Source organism: Scyliorhinus canicula, chromosome 11, assembly GCF_902713615.1.
Source record: "Scyliorhinus canicula chromosome 11, sScyCan1.1, whole genome shotgun sequence".
NCBI classification, from domain to species: Eukaryota; Metazoa; Chordata; class Chondrichthyes; order Carcharhiniformes; family Scyliorhinidae; genus Scyliorhinus; species Scyliorhinus canicula.
The window spans coordinates 106794510-106820704 of NC_052156.1; the positions used below are offsets into that span (position 1 = coordinate 106794510).

The 26195-nt window shown below is 48.0% G+C and overlaps 1 protein-coding gene across 5 annotated transcripts in view; it reads left to right on the forward strand.

The window, feature by feature from the left end:
• LOC119973257 (protein diaphanous homolog 1-like) overlaps positions 1 to 26195 on the forward strand; it is a 238955-nt gene that overhangs the window by 159956 nt on the left and 52804 nt on the right. For all 5 annotated transcript variants that reach the window (XM_038810989.1, XM_038810990.1, XM_038810988.1 and 2 more), the window contains 2 exons: positions 10340 to 10452; positions 22749 to 23362. In XM_038810989.1, coding sequence (XP_038666917.1) covers positions 10340 to 10452; positions 22749 to 23362 — 727 coding nt within the window. The remainder of the gene's footprint in view (positions 1 to 10339; positions 10453 to 22748; positions 23363 to 26195) is intronic.

Sequence of the window (26195 nt, forward strand, 5' to 3'; positions counted from 1 at the left end):
CAAAGATGTGCAGGTTAGTTGGAATGGCCATCCTAAATTGCCCTTAGTATCCAAAAGGTTAGGTGGGGTTACGGAGATAGAGTGGGGCTCTTTCGGAGGGTCGGTGCAAATTTGATGGGCTGAATGATCTCCTGCTGCACTGTAAAGAGTCTATGAAGTCGAAATTGCCTCAATATCCAAATGTTGGTGGGGTTACAGGGATAGGGCAGTGAATTGGGGACTAAGTAGGGTGCTCTTTTGGAGGGTTGGTGCAGACTTGATGGGCCGAATGGCCTCCGCCTGTATTGTAGGGATTCTGTGATTCCATCTAAATACATGTTCAATAGTACATTACCTTTAAGTTGATTGGCACAGATTGCTACTTCCCCCATTTCAGATTTAATGTTAATTAGTCTGAAGCTAAGTTTGAATGTAAATTTATACAGTTAGCTTTTGCTGATTTGAAATGCTGGTTATACAGAAAATAAAATAAAAATATGTTGGCAAGGAATTTTTTTTAAACTCTCCCTTATCCCTTGCCTTTAATCTAACGGTTCCTCTCAGTCTGAGTCAAGCTCTGGTATCTGGTGTGTTGAAAACTTAAACATGTTCCATTACTTCAACTGCTGGCACCAGCAATGTAAAGACACAATGATATCCATTCCCTCGGGATGTGTTCCAAACACATGAACTAAACATCGACTGGAGGAGCCAGTGGAGCATTGCAGAAATGCAGATTGTATTTGAGTGCTCTGGTTTGTCAAGGCCAATGTGATACTGAACTATTAGCATAAATGTTATAACCCTGCACAAGATTATCCAGTTGGGGATGATTGTTACCTCATGCTGATTGCATTGTGAGTTACCCAGCATTAGTATAACAGGTCAGCTTCTGTAGCAGCTGACAGGAAGGAGTGAGGACCCTGAGATGTATAACCGGGTCCTGTGTAAATACTGCTGGTATGTTGAATAAACGTCCAAATTCTGAACTCTTCAGACTGCCCCTTTGTTGTTTACTTCAATATTTATTCAAGGAAAGAAAGACTTGTGTAAGTATTGACCCAGGACACCAAGGATAACTCCCCTGCTCTTCTTTCATTACTACCATGTGGTCACTCTGACCTACCTGAATGGAAAGATAGGCATTCAGTTTAATGTCTCATCCAAAGCAATGGTATCGCCCACAATGCGGCACTCCCTCAGTACTGCGCAGGAGTGTCAACCTAGATCAGTGTTTTTCAAACTTTTTTGTCCAGAACCAATTTTTACCAGCCGGTTCACCTTCGCGACCCACCATTTTCACTTATCTTTAATGTGACAGGTGAGCCTGCTTGGTCCTCGTGATCTCATTTGCTTTGTCATTCAATGTTACATTTCTGCTCAGGACTTCACCTGATGATTTAAGTTCTCGTTGCACTCTTTGAAAAAAAATCAAAAGGTTTGTCCCCACATTCGCCATGTGTCGCCTCAAATGTCTTTGAGGGTTTTAATCTTTCATTTGACAGCACTTTTCTGCATATAACACACATGAACTTTGGATCCTGATTTGCATTGGCACAATTAATAAACCCATACCTCAAGAAACCATCTTTATCTTGCTTTCAGCTTCTCTTAGTGGGTGGTTTACCAGAGTCCCCAGAGCTCCCACCAACACTGCTGGCAGCTACAAAATAGAGGAATCTCTTGCACACCCAGAGCACTTGACATCAGTGTACGAGGCGCGTGACCTACTCCCTGTGCCGCTTCTGGAGAGAAGACACCATTGAATTTCAAAAGGAATCTGCTCCTGGGTCAGCAGGCTGACATCAGGAGGAGGCGGTCTGCCTCATTGGATTCTGGGCCTGTGCACTGTTGAGGGGGTATGTAGGCGTGGGACAGCTGCCATTCTGAAAGCCGGTCGGGGCGGGCATTTTCAAAAGCCGGTCGCGGCCGTTGGGCACTTCATCACATGATCGGGAACGCCGCGACCCTGTGTTTGAAAATAACTGGCCTAGATGATGCACTCATGTTTCTGGAGTGAGACTAATACACAGGACATTCTGAATCTGTATCACGAATGACACATTGGGCAAAATATTGTGGAAGTGACAGGCTCTCACCTGCTGGCTGGAGACCCAGCGAGAGACCCACATTGTTTTCTTCAAGGAAGGCCCTGTCAAGTCACAAGCCAATCAGGTCGTTGAAAGGTCACAGAGACAAGACACCAAGGGCCGGAAGTCCTACCGGCCAATCAGAAGCCAGTAGCTGTTTTGCTGAGCAGTGTTACCATGGAGGTGATGACTGCTGCTGTGACATACCTGGGCAATTTTCCATGTTTCCGGGATATGCCAGTGTTGTAGCTGTACTGGAACAGCTTGGCTGGGAACGTGGCAAGTTCTGGAGCACAAGTCTTCAATATTACCAGAATGTTGTCAGGGTCCGTAGCCTTTTCAGTATCCAGTGCCTTGAGCCATTTTTAATATCACCTTGAGTGAATCGAATTAGATGAAGACCGGCAGCCAAAATGCTGGGAAACTCAGGAGGAGGCCAAGATGGCCCAACCACTCAGCACTTATGGCTGACGATTATTGCTATAGCTTCAGCCTTGCTTTTTGCATTAATGTGCTGGGCTGGTTTAGCACAGGGCTTAATCGCTGGCTTTGAAGGCAGACCAAGGCAGGCCAGCAGCACGGTTCAATTCCCGTACCAGCCTCCCCGAACAGGCGCCGGAATGTGGCGACTAGGGGCTTTTCACAGTCACTTCATTTGAAGCCTACTTGTGGCAATAAGCGATTTTCATTTAAGGGGCTGGTTTAACACACTGGGCTAAATCGCTGGCTTCGAAAGCAGACCAAGCAGGCCAGCAGCACGGTTCAATTCCCGTACCTGCCTCCCCAAACAGGCGCTGGAATGTGGCGACTAGGGGCTTTTCACAGTAACTTCATTGAAGCCTACTCGTGACAATAAGCGATTTTCATTGAGGCTGGGGATATTTGTGGAGCATCCTCTTCCAGTGAGTTGTTTAATTGTCCACCACCATTTACAACTGGATATAGCAAGACTGCAGAATTTAGATCTTATCTATTGTTTGGGGGAATGCTTAGCACTGTCTGTCTCATGCTGCTTCTGCTGTTTGACATGTAAGTGGTTCTGTGTTGTAGGTTCATTCGGTTGACACCTCACCCGTAGATATGTCTGGTGCTGCTCCTGGCATGTGCTGCTGCGCTCTTCATTCAACCGGCATTGATTCCCTTGGGTTGGTGGCAATGGTAGAGTGGGGGATATACTGGGCAATGATTTTGCAGAGTGTGGTTGAATTCAATTCTGCTGATGGCCCACATTGCCTCATGGATGCTTGGTTTTGAGTTGTTAGATCAGTTCAAAACACATCCCATTAAGCACGGTGGTAGTGCCACACAACACGATGGAGGGTATCATCAAATGTGAAGGGGGGAGTTTGTCTCCACAAGGACTGTGCGGTAGTCATTCCTACCATCTGTCATGGACAGACAGACAAACAAAAGTGCAGCAGAGAAACTGACTGTGCACCTGGTGAGTGGCAGAGTTTATAGTGTTAATCTTGTTCTTGTGAAATTTAGTCGAGTCTGTAATTAGCAGTAACTAGAACGTACTGTGTAAGAAGACAAAGTTTCTTTCTTCCAGCCGTAAGCAGGGTATACACACTCTAGTTCAATTTACTTTACATACAGGGTCCTTTTGTGCAGCTGAGGAACTGAGTGCAAACCTGATAGTTTGGTGAGATGGCAGGACAGGTGATATGTCAAGGCTGCAGCGTGCGGCTACTCCTTGATGCCAGTGTGATCCAGGGCCAAGACACCTGCAGTAATTGTCAGTGGCTCGAGGAGCTTCAGCTCAGAGTCATTGAGCTGGAGGCTGAGCTGCGGACACTGCAACACATCAGGGGGGGGGGTGGGGGAGAGAAAATTACCTCTTTGTACCTGGAGCCAGTCAGGGACTGGGTGCTGTGACTAAGTGAGGCAGCTAAGGAGGCCAGAGTGTGGGGGTGTCAGCCCCTGTGTCATGTGAGTGTTCCTTTAAGAAAGGTTTTTATCTTTTCACGTGGCTTCAGTGATGTCATTTTGTTATGGGCCAGGGCTCAGAAACTCCAAATTATGTTATGAAGTCCACTTGACCTACAACCTTTATGTTGAACTTGGCTAGGATGAGCACAAGAGCCTTCCCTTCAGGTGTGATTCAGCAGTCTTCCTAGACACTTTAATCAAAATAAGCTTAATTCTAAGAACGTAGTTAACATATATATAAACACAAACAGCTAAATTGTTTATCAATTACAAACATAAAGACACCACCCAGCTACAGTAATCTATGTATAACACTTAATGAATTCCCCCTTAACTGTTCCAATTCAAAAACAAAATCCACTAAACCAAAAACCCTTTTTCAAGGGTGTGGCCCAGGACTCTGCCATCTCACTTAAATGAGACTGGCTTTCCCTGAATGCATCTTTTAAGTTACCAAAGCAAGTAGTCACAACCTGTTTACTTCTGAAACAGATATTTAAAATGAAAATAGAGAAAGATAGGCCAAAACACTGATTTTCTCTGTCTGTAGTCCATAGCAGTCAAAACTGAAAGCGAAAGTAAAAACAGCTCACAGCCACAGCCCAGCTCCACCCACACAATGACATCACTGAAGCCCTTCTTAAAGGGACACTCACATGAAATGAAATGATAATGAAAATCGCTTATTGTCACGAGTAGGCTTCAATGAAGTTACTGTGAAAAGCCCCTAGTCGCCACATTCCGGCGCCTGTCCGGGGAGGCTGGTACGGGAATCGAACCGTGCTGCTGGCCTGCTTGGTCTGCTTTAAAAGCCAGCGATTTAGCCCAGTGAGCTAAACCTGTTATTGTCCAACGGGTTTGAGGTTCTCTCAGCTTGTTTGCATGAGAGGTTGCAGAGTGAATGAACAAACTGACCATGGCACCGTGGTACAGGAAGCCGTTCAAGTGGGGGGAGCAAATAGGAATGTAGTGGTAGTAGGGGACAGTATAATGAATGAGATTGACACTGTTCTCTGCAGCAAAGAGCAAACGGCAAGATGACCGTTGGCTACCCAGATCCAAGGTTTGGGACATCTGTTCCGGGCTGGAGAGGAACCTTTAGTGGCAGGGGCAAGATCCAATTGTCGTGGTCCATGTGGGTACCAACCACGTAGATAGAATGAAGAAAAAGGTTTTATATAGATACTTTGAGGAGCGAGGCACTAAATTAAACAACGACATCTCAAAGGTATAATCTCCAGTTTATTAATTTAACCACGTGCAAATTGGCATAGGGTACATAAAATTAGAGAGATGACTACGTGGCTCAAGGACAGGTGTGGGAAGAATAAGTTCTGGTTTATGGGAGCTGTTTTGTTAGGGCGACCCACTCCTGAACTGTACTGGGACCCATGTCCTTGCAAACTGCATAAGTAGGGAGATAGAGACGGTTTTAAACTAAATAGTGGGGCAAGGGATCAAATAAAAACAGAAATGCTGAAAAAGCTCTGCAGGTCTGGAAGCATCTGTGGAGAGAGAAACAGAGTCAATGTTTCAAGTCCGTGTGACTCTTCTTCAGAGCTAAAGAGATAGAAATGGTGATGGATTATATACTGTATAAGTGGAGTGGAGCAGCTGGAACAGAATAGATGGTTAATGATTTGTGCGGGCTCAAAGAGATTGCAACAAAGATATGTAGGATACCAGAGAGGAAGCATTAATGGCAGCATGAAGAGATATAGAGGGTGCTGATAGTGGCATAACGGTGAGATAGCAGAATGTGTTAACGGGAGAACAAAGGTCAGTGCTCTGATGAATGTAAGAAATTGCCATACTTTATATTTGTTGCAGTAATGTTGTGAGAAAACGGGTTTAAGATGCATACAGCCAGTACATCTGCTAAAGCTGTGCTTAAGGGGTCGTAAAAGTGAAGTCATTCTTGATTTTGCAGGGAGAGTGTTCTGCTGATAGATTTGAGAAACATTTATTTCTTGACAGATAGGTGGCTAATAGAATATTGTTTTGATTTGGTGGTCCCTATGGTGTAGGTAGTTTATGAGACATATTTGGTCCTGGTTATCCACGTCATGGGACACCTTGTGGGAGAAGAATGCCTTATGCTTTGGGTACAGATGATGAAATTAAGGGGAGGAGCCAGGTCTGTCTGTAGTTTCACTTGCAATAGGATTTTATTCTGCCAAGTAGTGTCTTTCAGTTTTCTCCAACAAGTCCACTCTAAAGTCTTTTCACAGAGAAAAGCAAGTAAGCCTGATTGTTAACTTTATTTATAAGTGGTATTGAACTATATTATAAGACCATAAGACATAGCAGAATTAGGCCACTCAGCCCATCGAGTCTGCTCTGCCATTCAATCATGGCTGATATTTTTTTCATCCCCCATTCTCGTGCCTTCTGCCCATAACCCCGATCGCCTTATTAATCAAGAACCTATCTATCTCTGATTAAAGACAGCCAGTGATCTGGCCTCCACAGTATTCTGCAGCAAAGAGTTCCACAGATTCACCACCATCTGGCTGAAGAAATTCCTCCTCATCTCTGTTTTACCTTTAGTCTGAGATTGTGTCCTCTGTTTCTAGTTTTTCCTACAAGTGGAAACATCCTCTCCACGTCCACTCTATCTAGGCATCGCAGTATCCTGTAGGTTTTCTGAATTGGAATACACAGTGGCTGGTGTAGGGAGAAAGTTAAAGAATGTCCTTTTTATTTCTGTGTTCAAACATAAGAGATACCTATTGGTCAGTGTTAGCAAACCTATGGTGCAGTCACCGTTCCTCACAGTTTAGCAAATTGCAAATAGTTGGGGTTCTCTTCAGGGATCGTAACAGTGCTCGGTGAAAGCAAAATTAAAGAATAAGTGACAGATGGACCAGTGGGGGAGGTGAATAGGAGAGGGAGCTTCAGTGTCTGCAACAACGGACGAACGGACATCGTGCGACAATCACCAGGCAGGAATGTTCCCTTCCAGTCGGGGAACACTTCAGCAGTCAAGGGCATTCAGCTTCTGATCTTCGGTTAAGCGTTCTACCTTCTGGACGCACGACAACACAGAATCGCCGAGCAGAAACTGATAGCCAAGTTCCGCACACATGAGTACGGCCTCAACCGGGATCTTGGATTCATGTCTCATTACATTCCCCCCCCCCCCACCATCTGGCCTGGGCTTGCGAAATCCTACCAACTGTCCTGGCTTGAGACAATTCACACCTCTTTAACCTGTGATTATACCTCTCTCCAGTTGCTCTGTCTGGACCTGTAAAGACTTAATTACCTGCAAAGACTCGCATTCAAAGTATCATAGGGGGCTGGTTTAGCACTGGGCTAAATCGCTGGCTTTGAAAGCAGACCAAGGCAAGCCAGCAGCACAGTTCATTTCCCGTACCAGCCTCCCCGAACAGGTGCCGGAATGTGGCGACTAGGGGCTTTTCACAGTAACTTCATTTGAAGCCTACTTGTGACAATAAGTGATTTTCATTTTCATTTTCATCTTGCATCATTGACTTTGTCTATATATGTGTTTGTGGAACCCACCTCTTCATTCACCTGAGGAAGGAGCTACGCCCGAAGTGCTAGTGATTCAAAACAAACCTGCTGGAGTTTAACCTGGTGTTGTAAGACTTCCTACTGTTTTATTCTGGCCTTGGTGAGATTATCTCATCCAAGGCCACACTTAAAGGGATTTCCTGCTGGCAAGTTAGGCATCACTTGGTCAGCAACCCCGATATCTTCAGGCACCCGCCCAAGTTTCAATGCACCCCCCACAGGTCTGACCCCTAGCACTACCAACCTGGCACGGTGGCAGTGCCACTAAGGCTCCCTGGTAGTGGCAAGGTGACACTTCCAAGCTGCCTGGTTGGCACTGCCAGGGTATCAGGCTGGTGGTGCCCAGATGCCAGGGGTGTAACAGGGTCCCCCCTTGCCTCTGTCCCTGACAACCAGGGATATTCAATGGCCTGGGAGTTCCCCCCTCCCCCACCAAAGTGCTGTTATGCCTGATCCAATGCAAATCAATACTAAACGGCAGCCAGGTCTCCCAGGCGCAGCCGGTGAGTACTGTGTGAATCCAGGGTCCAAGGCTCATTTAAATATTCAGATATGAGCAAGATCCAGATCGCGCCAGGTGGAAGTAGTCATGTGATTCCCACATGGGCGTGAAACATGATTTGGGGCTCGTGCACGATTCACCCGTTGTGCCCAGATCCGTGGCGGCCGCAACAATGTCGCTGAATTCAGCGCACGATCAAAGTTAAAGAAAAATCATATAATTGCATAAAGATGGGTGACAGATGTGACAGAATATAAAAAACAGCAAAAAATGAATAAAAAGGAGGGAAAATATAGAGCACAAAAGAGGACAAGCTAGAAATATAAATATAGATAGTAAGAGTTTCGTAGGTATTTTAAAAAGGAAAGCATTAACAAAGGGAGTGTTGTCCCAACAGAAAGTGACTCCACACGAGATAAGGACAGCAGATTTCCTTCCGTAAAAGAAAATTCGTAAACCAGATGGGTTTTTACAACAATAAACAATGGTTTCATAGTCATCATTCAACTTTTAATTCCAGGTTTTTATTCAATTCAGATTTCACCACCTGAGATGGCGGGATTTGAACCTGGGTCCCCAGAGCATTACTCTGGGTCTCTGGTGTACTAGTCCAGTGCCAATATCACTACGCCACCACCTCTACAGTCTTAGTTCAATGGCCTAATGTTCAGTGTTTTTAGTGTGGTGAAAATGGAGAAAGTAGAAATCACTTTGACAGGAATTCACTGAGGCAAATAGTTTAGATACTTTCAAAAGGAAATTAAACAAGTGCATGAGGGAAAAGAGAATAGAAAGATATGGTGAAAGGGTAAGCGAGTGGAGTATAAACACTAGCACAGACTATTGGGCCCAATGGACTGTTTCTCTGTTGTGTATTCCATGTAATTCTAGAGATACTATAACCTTATTGACATCAGAACAGTAGAGTTATTTTCACCGCAAGATTTAATCATGACACTGGGCTACAACATCCTGCTCCTGAACCTGTGTTGGACAAGGAGGCCTTCCACTTCCCATCCAAAGTTAAAATCAGCCCCTGGGTGCTAGTAGAGTTTTTTCTGTAATTATGCCGCACAAGCATCAACAATGTTAATTAAAAATGGTAACCATCTTTCGCCATGAAAATTATTGCAGTTTTCCTTTTAATTCACAACTTATAAAAGGCATTAAGTAGATGTTTATCTTACTGTCAGATGTAAAACAGATGATGAGCATAAACTGCCTGTTTAAAAACTACAGAATTACCCATTTTTAGTTTGTTTGACACCCGAGTGTTTTCTGTATCCGGTATTTTCAATATCCGGGTAATTTCCATAACTAATTTCTATACTGGGTGTTTTATATTTGTATTTTCTCTTTTGTTTTTTTTATTCTATAGCGACTGATAATCTGCAATTGTCTGTCCAATGCACAGACAGGATGTTGACCAATCTTCCTGCCTATCACTGCATTGCGCTCGAACCACATACTTCAATTCGACACAATCCTATTTTTTTTCGATATAGTTTGTCCTGCTGCAGTTCACATGTCCTAACCCAGCAAGCGTCTTACTAATGGTAAGGTAAAATCGCCATAGTCATCTGGGACAATGATTGTTTTCCCCTTTGAGGGGGAGAGCTGACTGGTGGCTATTTACTTTTTTCCTTTATTCTTTCATGAGATGTGAGCATCGCAGGCAAGGCCAGCATTTGTTACCCATCCCTAATTGCCCTTGAACTGGGTGGCATTTTTAAGAATCAACCGCTGTGGATCTGGAGTCACATGTAGGTCAGACCAGGTAAGGATGGCAGATTTCCTTCACATTAGTGAACCAGATGGGTTTTTACGACAATCGACCATGGTTTCGCTGTCATCATAAGATTTTTAATTCCAGGTTTTTTATTGAATTCAAATTTCAACATCTGCCATGGTGGGATTTGAACCTGGGTCCCCAGAGCAGTACCCGGGTGTCTGGATTACTAGTCCAGTGACAATATCAATACACCACCTCCTCCCCAGTGGAAAGAATTTTAAAACAATATTTAACCTGAGGATCACCACACCTCAGGCGAGGGGCCAGGTTGAGAAGGTGAGGCCTTCATGAATAACCTCAGCCGGTATGGGGATTGAACCCACGCTGTTGGCCTCCCTCTGCATCACAAACCAGCTGTCCAGCCAACTGCGTTAAACCGCCTCCCATTACTATCGCTAACATCACAGTGGGTCTGAAATGTGCTGCTATTGGTTCATTATATAAAATTAATGCCTGTTGTCTTTTGTTGTTGTGCATTTCTGCTTCTTTTTCTTTGTTGGTCAGGAAATGGAGGATCTTCTCTTGGCCAAGATGAAGGAACTTAGTTCTAGAAAAGACATTTCCTTACAAGGGGACATTTCGGCATTTAAATGCATGCTTGAGTCGGAGGAAAGGAGGTGAATATACACTAATAATGCATAAATGTAGTCTCGTTTTAGTTTGTTTCTGTCTTTTCCACCTGCTTGGACACAGTGTGTACTAAACACAAGATGCACTGCAGCAACTCAGCAAGGTTCCTTTGACAGAACCTCCCAAACCTGTGACCTCTACCACCTAATGGGAAGAGGTAAACACATATGAGAACACCACCATTGGGGCAGCACGGTAGCATTGTGGATAGCACAATGGCTTCATAGCGCCAGGGTCCCAGGTTCGAATCCGGCTTGTGTCACTGTCTGTGTGGAGTCTGCACATCCTCCCCGTGTGTGCATGGGTTTACTCCGGGTTCTCCGGTTTCCTCCCACAGTCCAAAGATGTGCAGGTCAGGTGGATTGGCCATGATAAATTGCCCTTAGTGTCCAAAATTGCCCTTAGTGTTGGGTGGGGTTACTGGGTTGTGGGGATAGGGTGGAGGTGTTGACCTTGGGTAGGGTGCTCTTTCCAAGAGCCGGTGCAGACTCGATGGGCCGAATGGCCTCCTTCTGCACTGTAAATTCTATGATCTATGATTTGCAAGTTTCCCTCCAAGTCATATCACATTGTGACTTGGGAATATCTCACTGTTCTGTCATGGTCGTTGGGCCAAAATCCTGTACAAAACCAGGGAGTATCTACACCTGGACTGCAGCAGTTCAAGAAGGCGTTTCCTTGTCTCTTTCTTAAGAGCGACTCATTCTGCAAATTAAAAATAAACACAAGTTACAATAGACAACTTTCATGAATGTCCCAAACATATTTTATGTACCCAATATCAACACAGTCTGTTGACTATGTAGGATTTATAGGACAGAAACAGGTCATTCTGCACAACCAGTCCACGCTGGGGATTATGCTTCAGCTGAGTCACCTCCCAACGTTTCTCATCTACACCTATCATCGGAATTCTGTAATTCCATCTTCCTCCTACGCTTAGCTAGCGTTCCCCTTAATGGCATCTATAACTGTTCACTCCAACCATTCACTGTCGTGAGTTTCACATGCTCCCCACTCTCTAGGTATCCCTGTTGAATTCTTCAGTGACTATCTTATATTGATGGTCCCTGGTTATATTCTTGCCCACAAGAGGAAACAGTGGGCGTGATTTTCCTCTCCGTCCATGGCATATTCAGCAGGTGGCCGGCATCGTCAATGGGATTTTCTGTTGAACGTACCCCTCGCTGCCGCGAATCTCATGGCGGAGTGAACAATCAGTGGTGGCGTAAGATCCTGCAACGTGAATGGTCAGAAAATCCCAGCCATTCTCTCTGTATCCATGCTATCAAAATCTTTCACCATTTTAAAGATCTCCATGAGGTCACTTTTGTGAGGGCCACAAAGAATCCAGCACGAGTTGTAGAATAGGAAGAAAGAACATTTATTTACAATAACATATATATATATATATATATTATATATATATACACACACAACAGCAGCAGCAGTAACTCCATTGCTGCTCACTCTCTCTAGCTGGTTCCAAACTGGCCAGCTCTATGCAGAGAATCTGCTAATGATTTCTCCGCCCCCTCATTGGGGAAGCCCATACTCCCTAAGGATTGTGGATTTTCATTAGTCCCCAGCCAGTGGCAAGCAGGCGGGTTATAACAGTCACCCTTCTTTCTTCAAGACAAAAGTGACACCCTGTCAATCATTTCCAAATTTGTATATCCACACATTTCAGCGACCATCCTTGTGAATCCTCTGCACCTTCTCCAGTGCCTCTCTAATCTTTCTATTTAATAAGAATAAGAGATGTTGGTGAACATCTTTCCTGGCGTTTTGTGTTGTAGGGAGGGTCTGCTGTAAATGATTCCTCCAAACCACTTACCACAGTCTACCCTACTGCTCTGGAACACTCATCCAAATTTCCGGGCTGACGGCCCACTTTTCCTCCTTGCCTCTGACCATGATCCTGCTCCTGGGGTCTCTGTTCAGCCTCCTCTGTGCCTTTTCTTTGGGACGCTCTCCTGTTCCACTCCAAAGTTGACGAACCTCACCTTCCTGGACGCACTGTAGCTCAGAAATGCCTTTCTTGGTGCATTTGGTGATTTGAGCTATTTCTATTGTTTTATCCAGGATAATTTTTGTTATGGCTTTCATTTTTCTTTGTACATTGACATTGTTGATGCCACATAGCAGACAGCAGTGCAGCATGTGCTTAGTGCCGAGCCAAATTCCGAGTGTTCAGCCATTTGACAAAGTCTAGCAAAGAAAGCCAAAATTGTCTCCCCTGGGTCTGTGATTGCCAAGTTAAATTTATAACACTGTAGTATACTGGAGGGTCGGGGCTTCCGGTGGCGGCCATGCTGTGAGTGGTCGCAGCTCTGGCTTGAAGGCATAGAAAAGAGCTCTTTTTACCCAAAATGTTTGGAGGTGCAGGGGTTGCACGTGTGTGGTGAATGAGATTCACATGGTATTATAATCTGTATATATGTATCAGTATTGTAAGTGCAGTTGCACTACCTGACTACCAGGGGAGTAGCTGTGGGTGTACTCGAGAGTTTGTACTGGGCTCCTCCCTTGGCTCCGCCCAGGACTCCTCCCCCTGGAGCTGCTGTATAAAGATCTGTGCCACAGGGTCAGCCAGCCAGTTCACCGAAAGTTCAACGGCTAACAGGCTGGCTCTGTTGTAAGTATATTAAAACCGCTATTCTAATCCTTCAAGCATGTGTCCGTAGAATTGTTGGTTCCAACAATTTAATATACTTACGAAACAGTCGAAGTAAATTATGGAAGCAGCCCTCAAGCCCGGACGCCTAGAACTCGATCCGCAGGATGCAGAGGCTAAGGAAATTTTTTCCCATTGGCTGAGATGTTTTAAGGCCTACCTGGCAGAAGCCAGCACCGCCGGAACAACGGAGGAACAAAAACTCAGCCTACTGCACGCGAGGGTAAGCCACAGAATCTCCACACAGCTAAATCAGGCCGGTTCTTACACCACTGGCGATATTGGACTAAATGTATGTTAGGCCCATTAACGAGGTTTATGCACGCCACGTGTTTACGACTCGCCGTCAGCGGCCTACAGAAATGCTAGCCGAGTTTGTAAGGGAATTGAACAATCTTTCCAATGACTGTAATTATCAGGCCGTTACCGCGGCTGAACATAGGGAGCTTGCTGTGCGGGACGTTTTCGTGGCGGGCCTTAGATCTAACTATGTGCGCCAAAGACTGCTAGAAAAGGGGGCCCAGGACTTAGATACTACTGTGGAGGCTGCTACCACTCTGGAAGTCTCCTTCCGCAGCCTCACGTCGTTTCCCGCGGACCCCGCGACCTCATCGTGGACCCCCGACCAACAATCCCCCCAGGCCTGTGCCGCACGGCCCCCCCCAGCTACCGCGCTGCCAAAGCCAGTTGCTCTGCTGCCCCAGCCAGCTACTCAGCTGCCCCAGCCTGCCATTTCTGTGGCCAAAGCCAGCACCCGCGGCAGCACTGCCCAGCCTGATCCGCGACCTGCAGCAGCTGCGGGAAGAAAGGCCACTATGCCAGAGTGTGCCTCGCGAAAAGGGTCCCAGTTTTTTTAACTCCCCAGTAGAGAGAACAAATTGCTCCCAACACCAGCGGGCCCGCGGGGCCCGAAACGCTGCGGCCTACGCCCCGACTCCGCCCCCTCCCACCACGTGCGATCCATGGGGGCAGCCATCTTGGCAAACCCCCACCATGCGGCCGGCCACATGCGACTCATGGGGGCCGCCATCTTCCTCGCCGCTCACCACGTGCGATCCACGGGCCCCATCTGCATCGGCATGCTCAGAAAGCTCATCTGAAGACTACGACTTCCCCGGGCACTCATCACGCGGCCCGCAACTCAGCGCAGCGATCCTGCATCAAGCTCACCAGAACGTACCGGCATCTACTCGACCGGACGCCCACTCGGAAGACTACGACCTTCCCGGGCACTCATCACGCGGCCCGCAACTCAATGCGGTCACCCTAGATCAATCCCTCCCCAAGCACCTCGGGAGCACCGAGAGCTTTATACACCCAGAGCTGGTAAGATGCTGTTCGCTTCCTATTTTTCCTGTGAGCCAAATTATCGCCCTCGCTTCGGGCTCCCACTCAGTCCAAATCCAAGGACGCACCGTCGCTACGCTCACAATTCGAGGCGCTAGTTATTCAAAATTTAAACTTTATATCCTGCCTGACCTCTGCGCGCCACTCTTATTAGGCCTGGATGTCCAGTGCAATCTCAAGAGCCTCACCCTCAGCTTCGGCGGGCCCCTGCCCCCACTCACTATCTGCAGCCTAGCCACGCTGCGCATCCCCCCCCCCCCCCCCCCCCCCCCCCCCCACTCTTCGCCAATCTCACTCCAGATTGCAAACCAGTAGCTACTCGCAGCAGGCGATACAGCCTACAGGATAGGGTCTTTATCCGATCGGAGGTCCGACGGCTGCTCAATGAGGGGATCATAGAGGCCAGAAATAGTCCCTGGAGAGCTCAGGTGGTGGTCGTCAAGACCGGGGAAAAAGTTCGCATGGTCGTCGACTATAGCCAGACCATAAATCGCTTTACGCTCCTAGACGCGTATCCCCTCCCCAGAATTGCAGACATGGTTAATCAGATCGCCCAATATCGGCTATTTTCCACGGTGGATCTGAAGTCTGCATACCACCAGCTCCTAATCCGCCCGGAGGACCGCCACTACACGGCGTTCGAGGCCGATGGCCGCCTCTTCCATTTCCTCCGGGTTCCCTTCGGCGTCACTAACGGGGTTTCGGTGTTACAACGAGCAATGGACCGAATGGTAGACCAGTACGGGCTGCGGGCCACGTTTCCGTATCTGGACAATGTTACCATCTGCGGCTATGACCAGCAGGACCACGACGTCAACCTCCACCGTTTTCGCCAGACGGCACAGAAATTAAACCTCACTTATATCAAGGAGAAACGCGTTTTCCGCACAAACAGACTGGCCATCCTCGGCTACGTCGTGGAGAACGGAGTCCTGGGCCCAGACCCGGACTCCCCCTCCCTCATTGCCCCAAGGCCCTCAAACGGTGCTTGGGGTTCTTTTCATACTACGCCCAGTGGGTTCCCCAATATGCGGACAAAGCCCGCCCACTCTTTAAGGCCACACAATTTCCCCTGTCTGCTGAGGCGCGCCAGACCTTCAGCTGCATCAAGGAGGACATCGCCAAAGCAGCCATGCGGGCAGTGGATGAATCCACTCCCTTTCAGGTTGAGAGCGACGCCTCAGAGGTAGCTCTAGCAGCCACTTTAAATCAGGCAGGGAGGCCCGTTGCATTTTTCTCCCGTACCCTATCTGCTTCAGAACTCCGACACTCCTCTGTCGAGAAGGAAGCGCAAGCCATCGTGGAGGCTGTTCGTCACTGGAGGCACTACCTCGCAGGTAGGAGGTTCACCCTCATCACCGACCAACGATCGGTTGCCTTTATGTTTGACAACTCGCAAAGGGGCAAAATAAAAAATGATAAAATCCTTTGGTGGAGGATCGAACTCTCCACCTATAGTTATGATATTAAATATCGACCGGGGAAGCTCAACGAGCCCTCGGATGCCCTATCCTGCGGGACATGCGCCAGCGTGCAGATCAGCCGTCTGATAGCCATCCACGTGGACCTCTGCCATCCAGGGGTCACCCGGCTCGCCCACTACATCAGAGCCCGAAACCTGCCTTTCTCCAACGAGGAGGTAAAAGCGGTCACCAGGGACTGCCCGATCTGTGCAGAGTGCAAACCGCACTTCTATAGACCAGACAGGGCCCACCTGGTTAAGGCTTCTAGGCCCTTTGAAGGCCTTGCGATCGATTTCAAAGGACCACTCCCCTCCACTAACAAAAACATTTATTTCCTCAACATCGATGAGTTCTCCCGATTCCCTTTTGCCATTCCATGCCCCGATATGACCTCCCACACAGTCATTAGGGCCCTGCATAGTGTCTTCACCCTGTTTGGTTTCCCCAGCTACGTGCACAGCGACCGGGGTTCGTCCTTTATGAGCGACGAACTGCGTCAGTACCTGCTCGACAAGGGCATTGCCTCGAGCAGGACTACCAGCTACAACCCCAGGGGGAACGGGCAGGTGGAGAGGGAGAACGCGACGGTCTGGAAGACCGTCCTACTGACCCTCCGGTCTTGAAAACTCCAAGTCTCCCAATGGCAAGAAGTCCTCCCAGATGCGCTCCACGAAATCAGATCCCTCCTCTGTACAGCTACAAATCAAACCCCTCACGAGCGGCTCTTCATTTTTTCTAGGGGCACTACCACGGGGACCTTACTTCTGGCGTGGCTGAGGACACCAGGCCCGGTTCTCCTGAGGAAGCACGTCAGGGGGCACAAAACTGACCCCCTTGTTGAAAAGGTGTGCCTCCTCCATTCCTACCCCCAGTACGCATTCGTGGAGTTCCCGGACGGTCGCCAAGACACAGTATCCCTTCGGACCTGGCACCCGCTGGATCCAGCCCCCCCCCCACCCCCACTGAGGAACCCCTTACCCCGTTCCCTATGCTGCCTCCCCCTCGCGCCCCCGATTCCGCAAGCTCGCCCCACCAGTTCCACGCGCCAGCACCAGCCCGCCCCCAGTCTCCGGTCGAGCCAGAGGTGTATGAAGTTTGGACGAGACCCGCCCCGGGGTCTGCCATCGTACCCCAGCTCTCAACACCCACCCAGCCACCGCAAGAGGCTGCAACCCCGGTGCTCCGCAGATCGAAACGAACAATTCGTCCACTGGACAGATTAACTCTGTGAGCCACCACCCCCGCCGGACTCGATTTTTTTCACAGGGGGTGAATGTGGTGAATGAGATTCACACGGTATTATAATCTGTATATATGTATCAATATTGTAAGTGCAGTTGCACTACCTGACCACCAGGGGGAGTAGCTGTGGGAGTACTCGAGAGTTTGTACTGGGCTCCTCCCTTGGCTCCGCGCAGGACTCCTCCCCCTGGAGCTGCTGTATAAAGATCCGTGCCACAGGGTCAGCCAGCCAGTTCACCGAAAGTTCAACGGCTAACAGACTGGCTCTGTTGTAAGTATATTAAAACCGCTACTCTAATCCTACAAGCACGTGTCCGTAGAATTGTTGGTTCCAACAACGTGCAATAGTTTGAGAGGGTGATGGCGGACCACAGCATACTGGCATTGGAGGTGGAGGTGGAGCTCTTAGGAGATCTTTGTAAGACATTGAGAGCAAAGGTGGAGGAGCAAGAAAATAGATCGAGGAGGCAGAATCTGCAGATAGTGGGCCTGCCTGAAGGAGTGGAAGTTGTGAGTGCCACGAGGTATGTTTCAAGGATGCTGGTGGTGGAGGGGGTGCTGGATAGAGTCCAGAAGGTGGACAGAGCGCACAGGTCTATGAGGCCGAAGCCTAGAGCAGAGGAGCCGCCGTGGGCGGTGATCGGGAGGTTCCATAAGTTTGTGGGGAAAGAGAAGATTCTGCAGTGGGCTAGGGAGAAGCGCAACTGTGAATGGGGAACTGTGGAGGGGAACAGGGTGTCTGAATGTACCAGGACATTGAAGCTGAGCTGGCAAACCTGCGTGGTTCAACAAAGCCAAGACGGTGCTATATTGAAGGCAGATCAGGTTTGGGGTGCTCTACCCGGCGAAGCTTTGGGTGACATCTCAAGTCCGGGATACTATTTTGGGACCACAGAAGCGGCCAATGACTTTATCAAGGAACATAAACTGGGGGAGAACTGAACTGAACAAATCTGGAAGACTGTGGTGCTGGCACTTTGAAGTAGTTGGCAATACTGGTGGAGTGGGGACTGGAGGGGGTGGGGGGGTTTCTTTTCCTCCGATGTGGAGGTTTTTTTTCTTTTTTCTAACTGTTGGATTGACAAAGGGAAGCAGGGGAGAAAAATTTGTAAGGGGGCAGCTGTCCCCAGCCCCCCTCCTGCTGTCTGGGGCTGTGTATGTTTTCTTATGTTTGTTTGTTCTTGGGGAAAGTGGCTTGTGGTTTTGTTTGGGTGGAGGAGGGAGAGGTCAGCAGAGAGCCATCTTCACAGAGCAGAGAGGTGAAGGCAAGGGAGGGGTGGGGGTTCAGTGGGAGAACCCTTTGGGTAGAAGTTGCCACGCTGGCAGGTAATGTTGAACAGAGGTGAGGTGGTGGAGAAGGCCGAGAGAGGTGGCCGTAGGGGGACAGGGGAAGGGGGAAGGTGGGGAGGGGAAGGGAGGGTGACGCGATGACACAAATGTGGTGAATGTAACTTAGTAATTCACACTGTATTTACCAATACCATTGTAAGCGCTGTAGCGTTATCCGACCACTAGGGGGAATAGCTCTGGGAATGCTCAGGAGTTTGTACAGGGCTCCACCCTTGGCTCCGCCCATGACTCCTCCCCCTGGACTACTGTATAAATACCCTTGTCCAGAGCCAGCCTGCAGTTCATTGAGAGTTCAACGGGTAACAGGCTGGCTCTGTAGTAAGTAGATTAAAACCACTGTTCATATCTTAAAGCACGTGTCTAGTGAATTGATGGTTCCATCAGCAAGGTTAGAGAGGAAACATGGTCAGAGGTGGAGAAAAGGGCCATCTTGAATGGGCCAGGTATAGGGTGAAATTAACGGGGTGAGAGCCAAAAGGGGAGGATGGTGGAGGGTAGAGGGGAATAGAGGCATAAGCTCCCGCTAAGGCTGATAACGTGGAACCGTCCACTACCCTTCCCTTCTGGCGAGGGTTCAATGGACCAGTTAAAGGTCTTTGCACAGCCTAGGAGCTTGAAAGCGGAGGTGGTCTTTCTGCAGGAGATGCACCTACACATGAAGGGCCAGGTTAGGCTAAGGAAGGGGTGGGTGGGTCAGGTTTTCCACTCAGGGTTTGATTCAAAGTCGCGGGGAGTGACAATTTTGATGAGTAAGAAAATGGTGTTTGTGAGCGCGAAGGAAGTGAGGGACCAGGGTGGGAGATATGTGATCGTGAGCGGGTATTAGAAGGGACGCCAGTGGTGTTGGTGAATGTGTAAGCACTGAATTCGGATGATGTAGGTTTTATGAGGGTTTGCTGGATTTTGGGGAATCCCGGTCCAAATTCGAGTTAAGTGGTTCAGCGGAAGGTTTCGAGGCAAGGTGGGGGATGTTCGTGATCGTTTTTGAGGAGTTATTCATTGCAGAGGGGTGAGGGGGGGAGGGCAAATTTACAAACTATATAGTTGTGTGTTGAGACGTTTGTTCCCCGAATTGTTTGTGTTGTAACTTTTCGTATACGTTTGGAATAAAATGCATTTTTTTTTAAAACAATTCTAATAATCGCTTATTGTCACAAGTAGGCTTCAATGAAGTTACTATGAAAATCCCATAGTTGCCACATTCCGGCATCTGTTAGGGGAGGCCGATACGGGAATTGAACCTGCGCTGCTGGCCTTGTTCTGCATTACAAGGCAGTTGTTTAGCCCACTGTGCTAAACCAGCCCCTGGTTTAATGGTGGGTTGGGGTGAAGTGCTCTTTCACAAGTGACCCCAGCTGCTCAAACAACTTTGCGTCTAAGGCCTCCAGGGATGTTAACTTCCTAATGATGTTGTAGGCCTCAGGCCCATGGTAGCACAGTGATTACCACATTTGCTTCACAGCTCCAGAGTCCCAGGTTCGATTCCCGGCTTGGGTCACTGCCTGTGTGGAGTCTGCACATTCTCCCCGTGTCTGCGTGCGTTTCCTCCGGGTGTTCCGGTTTCCTCCCACAGTCCAAAGATGTGCAGGGTGGATTGCCCATGCTAAATTGCCCTTTGTGTCCAAAAAAGGTTCGGTGGGTTACTGGGTTACGGGAAGAGGGTGGAGATATGGGCTTTCCAAGGGCCAGTGCAGACTCAATGGGCTGAATGCCCTCCTTAGAACATAGAACATAGAACAGTACAGCACAGAACAGGCCCTTCGGCCCTCAATGTTGCGCCGAGCCATGATCACCCTACTCAAACCCACGTATCCACCCTAACCTTAACCTCCCCCCTTAACCTTACTTTTTCTAGGACACTATGGGCAATTTAGCATGGCCAATCCACCTAACCCGCACATCTTTGGACTGTGGGAGGAAACCGGAGCACCCGGAGAAAACCCACGCACACAGGGGGAGGACGTGCAGACTCCACACAGACAGTGACCCAGCCGGGAATCGAACCTGGGACCCTGGAGCTGTGAAGCATTGATGCTAACCACCATGCTACCCTGCTGCCCCTGTAGTTCCTTCTGCACTATAAATTATATGATTCTATGAAAATGGCCAATGGCACCTCACAAGAGTGTCAGCAAATAAGGTTTGACACCAAGTCACATAAATAGGTTTACTGAGGCAGTAGGGGTGGGGGGAGGGGTGTTCAAAATCTTAAAAAAGAGGGTAGATTTTAAGGATCAAAGACGGAAGGAGCGAGGGGGGTTTAGGACGGGCATTCTAGAACTTTGCGTTTCGGCAGGTGAAGGAACAGCTGCTAATGGTGGGATGAAGGAAACCGGGAATGCACAAAGGCCAGCATCGGAAAAGGCGGGGTATGTGGTCAACTGACCACCCGTCACCTCCTTTCTCTTGTTTCTGGAAAGCTCCATGGGATGTTTTTCCATGTTAAAGATGACCTAGAAATGCAGGTCGCTTTTGTACATGAACAAATACTGCTTCATGAATAATTTTCATGCTGGAATGAACTGAGGCTGTGCAACAAAGGAATGCGAGTTTTTCACCAGCTTCCAGCCGACCTCAGATACTTTACCCACTGTGGGATAGATAAAAACATGGGACTGCTGGCCTTTGTCAAATACAGATGGATTAACTCCACTGTGCCAGTTACTTCGCAACGCAGCACCTAAACATTTTTAGCTGATCGACTAACTGTCATAAGTTTTCTTGGCGGACAGTTTGGCACCGCTGTAGTGATCTGTATATCTGCTGGTATGTAAAGGGTTTCATAGTGCTAGACAACCACTGGATGGCAGCACCAGATCCATGTATATAAACTGAACTCAGAGGTTCTTCCCGCTCTTCGTATCAGGAGTGACCAGATAGCAGTGTTAGAGAGATAGCTTAGTTGGCATGTGCAGTTAAACATTATTAATACTTCTTCTGATTTATTTTATCATCAGTTATAGTTGTAGAAGAGTGAACAAACTCATTATTATTTCTATTTGTTATTTATCAAATGTTATTTGCTTAAACTGAAGAGTTTCATTGAACTACGACTATCAGACCATTCGGTAAGTAAGCAAAAGAGTAACGACATATTACAATCATGTAATATAACAATCACCACCAGTCTGTGATAGGCAGAAGGAGCAGCAGAAATAGGAAGAGATGGAGCAAAGAATAGCAAACTAGGGCAATGAAAGAGGGAGGAACTATAACAACAAATATAGATAGAAAAAGAGGAAGAAAACAATAGGACAAATGTGAAGTGACAGAGTGTGTCACTTGTGCGCTCACTTTGTGTTCTTGCAGACACTGTGGTAGCATGGCCCCTTTAAGGCGCAATCTTTTGTGGGTCACGTGACCTACTCAGAGCCTATCGCCCGGGAATGCGCAAACACTGACCATTGGGGTACAAATGTGTAGGACCTTGGAGCATGGGCACCTGGGAGTCAAGGAGTAAAGACCTGTATTAAATACTTCTGTGCCCGTGTATAGCTAAACGTCATTGTTGTGGCAGCACGGTAGCACAAGTGGGTAGCACTGTGGCTTCACAGCGCCAAGGTCCCAGGTTTGATTCCCCGCTGGGTCACTGTCTGTGCGGAGTCTGCATGTTCTCCCCGTGTGTGCGTGGGTTTCCTCCGGGTGCTCCGGTTTCCTCACAGTCCAAAGATGTGCAGGTTAGGTGGATTGGCCATGCTAAATTGCCCTTAGTGTCCAAAAGAAAAGGTTAGGAGGGGTTATTGGGTTACGGGGATAGGATGGAAGTGAGGGCGTAAGTGGGTACGGTGCAGACTCGATGGGCCGAATGGCCTCCTTCTGCACTGTGTGTTCTAAGTTGTTTCCAATAATCCTGTTTGTTGTATATGAAGCTTCCTCAGCGACATATTGTGCTATTACATTAGCGACAGGAGTGAATTGGAGAATGATCGCAAGTCTCAATTCGTGGAGGGAGAAGGGGTTGCATGGGAAATAATCAAGAAACGGAAAAGATGAGGTTGACAGAAAAGTGAGAAATGCATTTGATAGGGAAACACGATCTGTTTGAGCCATGGAGTATGCTCCTTAAATCTCCAAGTTCTTCAGTGAGGGGCAATGTAAAGATTAAGACAAAAGAGTATTACTTAATGTAGTGAATGTTGCGCAATCATTGAGTAAATCCACATAACTATAGGCGATCTTAAAATGTCTTCTTTGTTTTGTCAAGGTTAAGCGACAGCAACCAATCGCAGTGCCAGAAGAAGTGCTCTCCATGCAAATCCTTTGCATCTCCTCGGACATCATGTTCTCCTGCGAACCAGTCTTCCTGTCCACGGGTACCTGCTGCACCCTCGTGCCCTCCTGTGAACCTGCGATCTTGCCCGCCACCTCCAGTTTCAAATCCCAACAAGTCTCTGTACCAAAGTTGTGGATCATCATCTCCTGCCCCGCAATCCTCCCTGGCAACTGGTGCCCCGCTGTGTTGTCCACCATCTTCTGCCCTGACCACACGCCTCCCTGTATATCAGCCGCCCTGCCCACCTTCCTCCCTGGCTGCATGCCTCTCTGCCATTCGGCCCAACTGTTTACCATCTCCCCTTAACCCCCCCTGCCTCCCGGTGAGTCGGCTGACCTGCCCGCCACCTTCTGCTCTGGCCTTGTGCGCCTCGATGAGCCGGCCGCGGTGTCCTTCATCTCTTCCTCTCAGCCCATGCCCTCCTGCAAACCCATCAACAAATTGCAGACCTGCATCAAATCGGCCACGCACTGCGGTTCCAGTAACATATCCAAAACCTTGTAACCCACCTGAGGCGCCGAGGTTTAGAAATGAATCATGTATGGGTAAGACGATGAGGACTTAGTTTTCCATTACTATTATGATTGTGGAATAGACTAATATTTGACAAATAAGAAGTCAAAGTTTTTTTTCTTGAACTGTCTGTTCTCCTCACTTTGTTGTTCTAGCACTCACTTGACCTGTAACTGGTCCTCGGTGACTTACATGACTCATTTCAGTAACAGGGGCACAATGCACTCATTTGGTGCCAACACCAATTTGGCTGCCTCGCAAGTGGGCAGTGTCAGGTTTGCCCACTTTGCATTTGATCAGTAGTGAAATTTCCAATGTTGAGAAAGAACTGGCACAAGGAATGAATTGCAGCATCTCAGTCTGTCACAGGCGACTCTGCCATCAATTCAATATGGGCAGTGAGGTCAAACATGATACATGGCTGCGACACCAATTGTGCTGAGAAAAATGGGCTTTCCCAGTGGGAGGGGGGGGGACTTGCACATTCAATGGAAGCTGACAGCAGCAGTTACACTCCATGTTACACACACAGCTGCACAATGCTGTAGGAAGTCCCAGCTGTTTTGCGACAATGCACCATTTACATTGGGGGCCAATTTACCTCAGTGGGCTAGACAGCTGGTTCATGATGCAGAGCAAGGACAGCAGCGTGGGTTCAATTCCCGTACCAGCTGAGGTTATTCATGAAGGCCCCACCCTCTCAACCTTTCCTCTTGCCTGAGGTGTGGTGACCCTCAGGTGAAATCACCACCAGTCAACCCTCCCCTTCAAAGGGGAAATCAGCCTGTGGTCACTGGGACTATGGCGACTTACCCTTGCCTCATTACCATTTGCAGTACGGCAGAGTTATTGGTCTTATTCCTGGCAGTTATTATGCTCCATCATTTCAACATTCAAATATTGTAGGAGCAAGGCCTACCAGTTCTCCTGCATTCACCCAGTGCCCTGGATGTGGAAGTCATTTCCAGTTATTTTGTTGGTCAAGGGAACGGATACAGGACCAAGTAAATGACATTAAGATACAAACCGGCCCAGATGTAACTGGATTACAGAGCAGGCTTGAACGGCTGAATGACCTCCTTCTGTGAAATGAAAATGAATGAAAATCGCTTATTGTCACAAGTAGGCTTCAAATGAAGTTACTGTGAAAAGCCCCTAGTCGCCACATTCCGGCGCCTGTTCGGGGAGGCTGGTACAAGAATTGAACCCGCGCTGCTGGCCTGCCATGGTGTGCTTTAAAAGCCAGCTATTTAGCCCTGTGCTAAACCAGCCCCATGCATCTCGTCCCTGTCCTGCCTCCTGTCCCTGTGTTTCCCCTGTTGAATAATGAAGCAAAGGGTACAGAACTGGACTGGGTGAACACAATCCTCCTGAGACCTCTGTTTTAAAAGGATTAAGAAAGTGATGGGTTTCAAAAAGCAGAGAAATGGGTAAAGTAAATAGATGTTCTGAAGAGAGGAAAAAGTTAAATTCAGCAATTTGCTCAAATACTACCCCTTCCCGCACCCCATCTATAGTTAAAGGTAAACAAACGTGCGCCTGTGTTGCATCTTACCCGGGTGTGTCACAGGAATAGGTTACGGACAGGAGTCATGTCTAAGCTAAGTCTTGAACTAATAAAAGAATGTTCTGCACACAATTGGAGAGACACAAGAAACAGTCTCACAGAGTGGGAATTTTGTTTTCCCAATTCTACATTCGGCTTGATGTCTGCGATTGGGTGTATTGCTGGAGGTTTCCCCCTCACCACTTACCCCTAACCAGCCCTTCTTGCCAAATAGCAGTTTTCCCATATTTCCAACACTTTTAGGTCTAAAACCAGTGCTGTTCAAAGAAACTGAAGAAAACGTGGTTTTTAATCCCTATATGGTTATTCTTCCAGGTGTTACTCACAGCAGCATACACGGGGTTAAACGTTTGCGGCGGAACTAGTATCTTTATATAATAGAACTTCTTTTAAATTCCATGCCATTCTAACCTTCCCATGCCACCCCTCTCATGCCACACTCATCCCTCTAGTATTATCCCCATCCCATCCCATCCTACTTTTTCTTCCCATGCCTTCCCACTCCCTTCCTTATCTCCTATTCATTCCTCCCCATCCCAAGCACTGCATCCTATCCCCCAACCACCATCCTACCTTTTCTTCCCATGGCTTCCCACTCCCTTCCTTATCTCCTATTCATTCCTCCCCATCCCAAGCACTGCATCCCAGCCCCCAACCACTATCCTACCTTTTCTTCCCATACCATCCCACTCCCTGTACCTTATCTCCTTTCATTTTTCTCCCATTCCATGCTCTGCCCCTCCTGCCCATGCATCCAAATCCACCCCCCCCCCCCCCGTACCCCATCCCATGCACTGCCCCTCCCCCTCCTCCTTCCACCCATACCATTTCTCTCCCCTTTCCCTCTTTCACATTGCTTTTTGTGTTTGGTGAGGTTGTTCCTTCAAGTTTCCGATGAATAACGTTTGATTAATGAGATATTTTTAAACCTTTGTTCAAACGTTCCGGTACGGATTGTGCCCGAACATTGGCAACCAAGTAAACCCACCAACAGACGCGCCTCTTAAAACTGACCAATCAAAACCAAATCCGGACAGACCAAAACAAAATGTGTATGAAGTTATCGAAGGTTATGGAGGGTCCCAGACAACCCTGCCGGGGGGGGGGGGGGGGGGGGGTTTGGCAACTTCATTCTACATAATAATAATTGGTGACCAGATTCAACCTAGCTTCAAATTAATTGAAGTCTGTGAACTGATGAGAGGTGATCTTATTGGGACACCTACGGTTCAGAGTGGGCTTGACATTGCAACTGCTAAGAGGGGGTTTCCTCCTCGTGGAGAATCTAGAACAAGGGC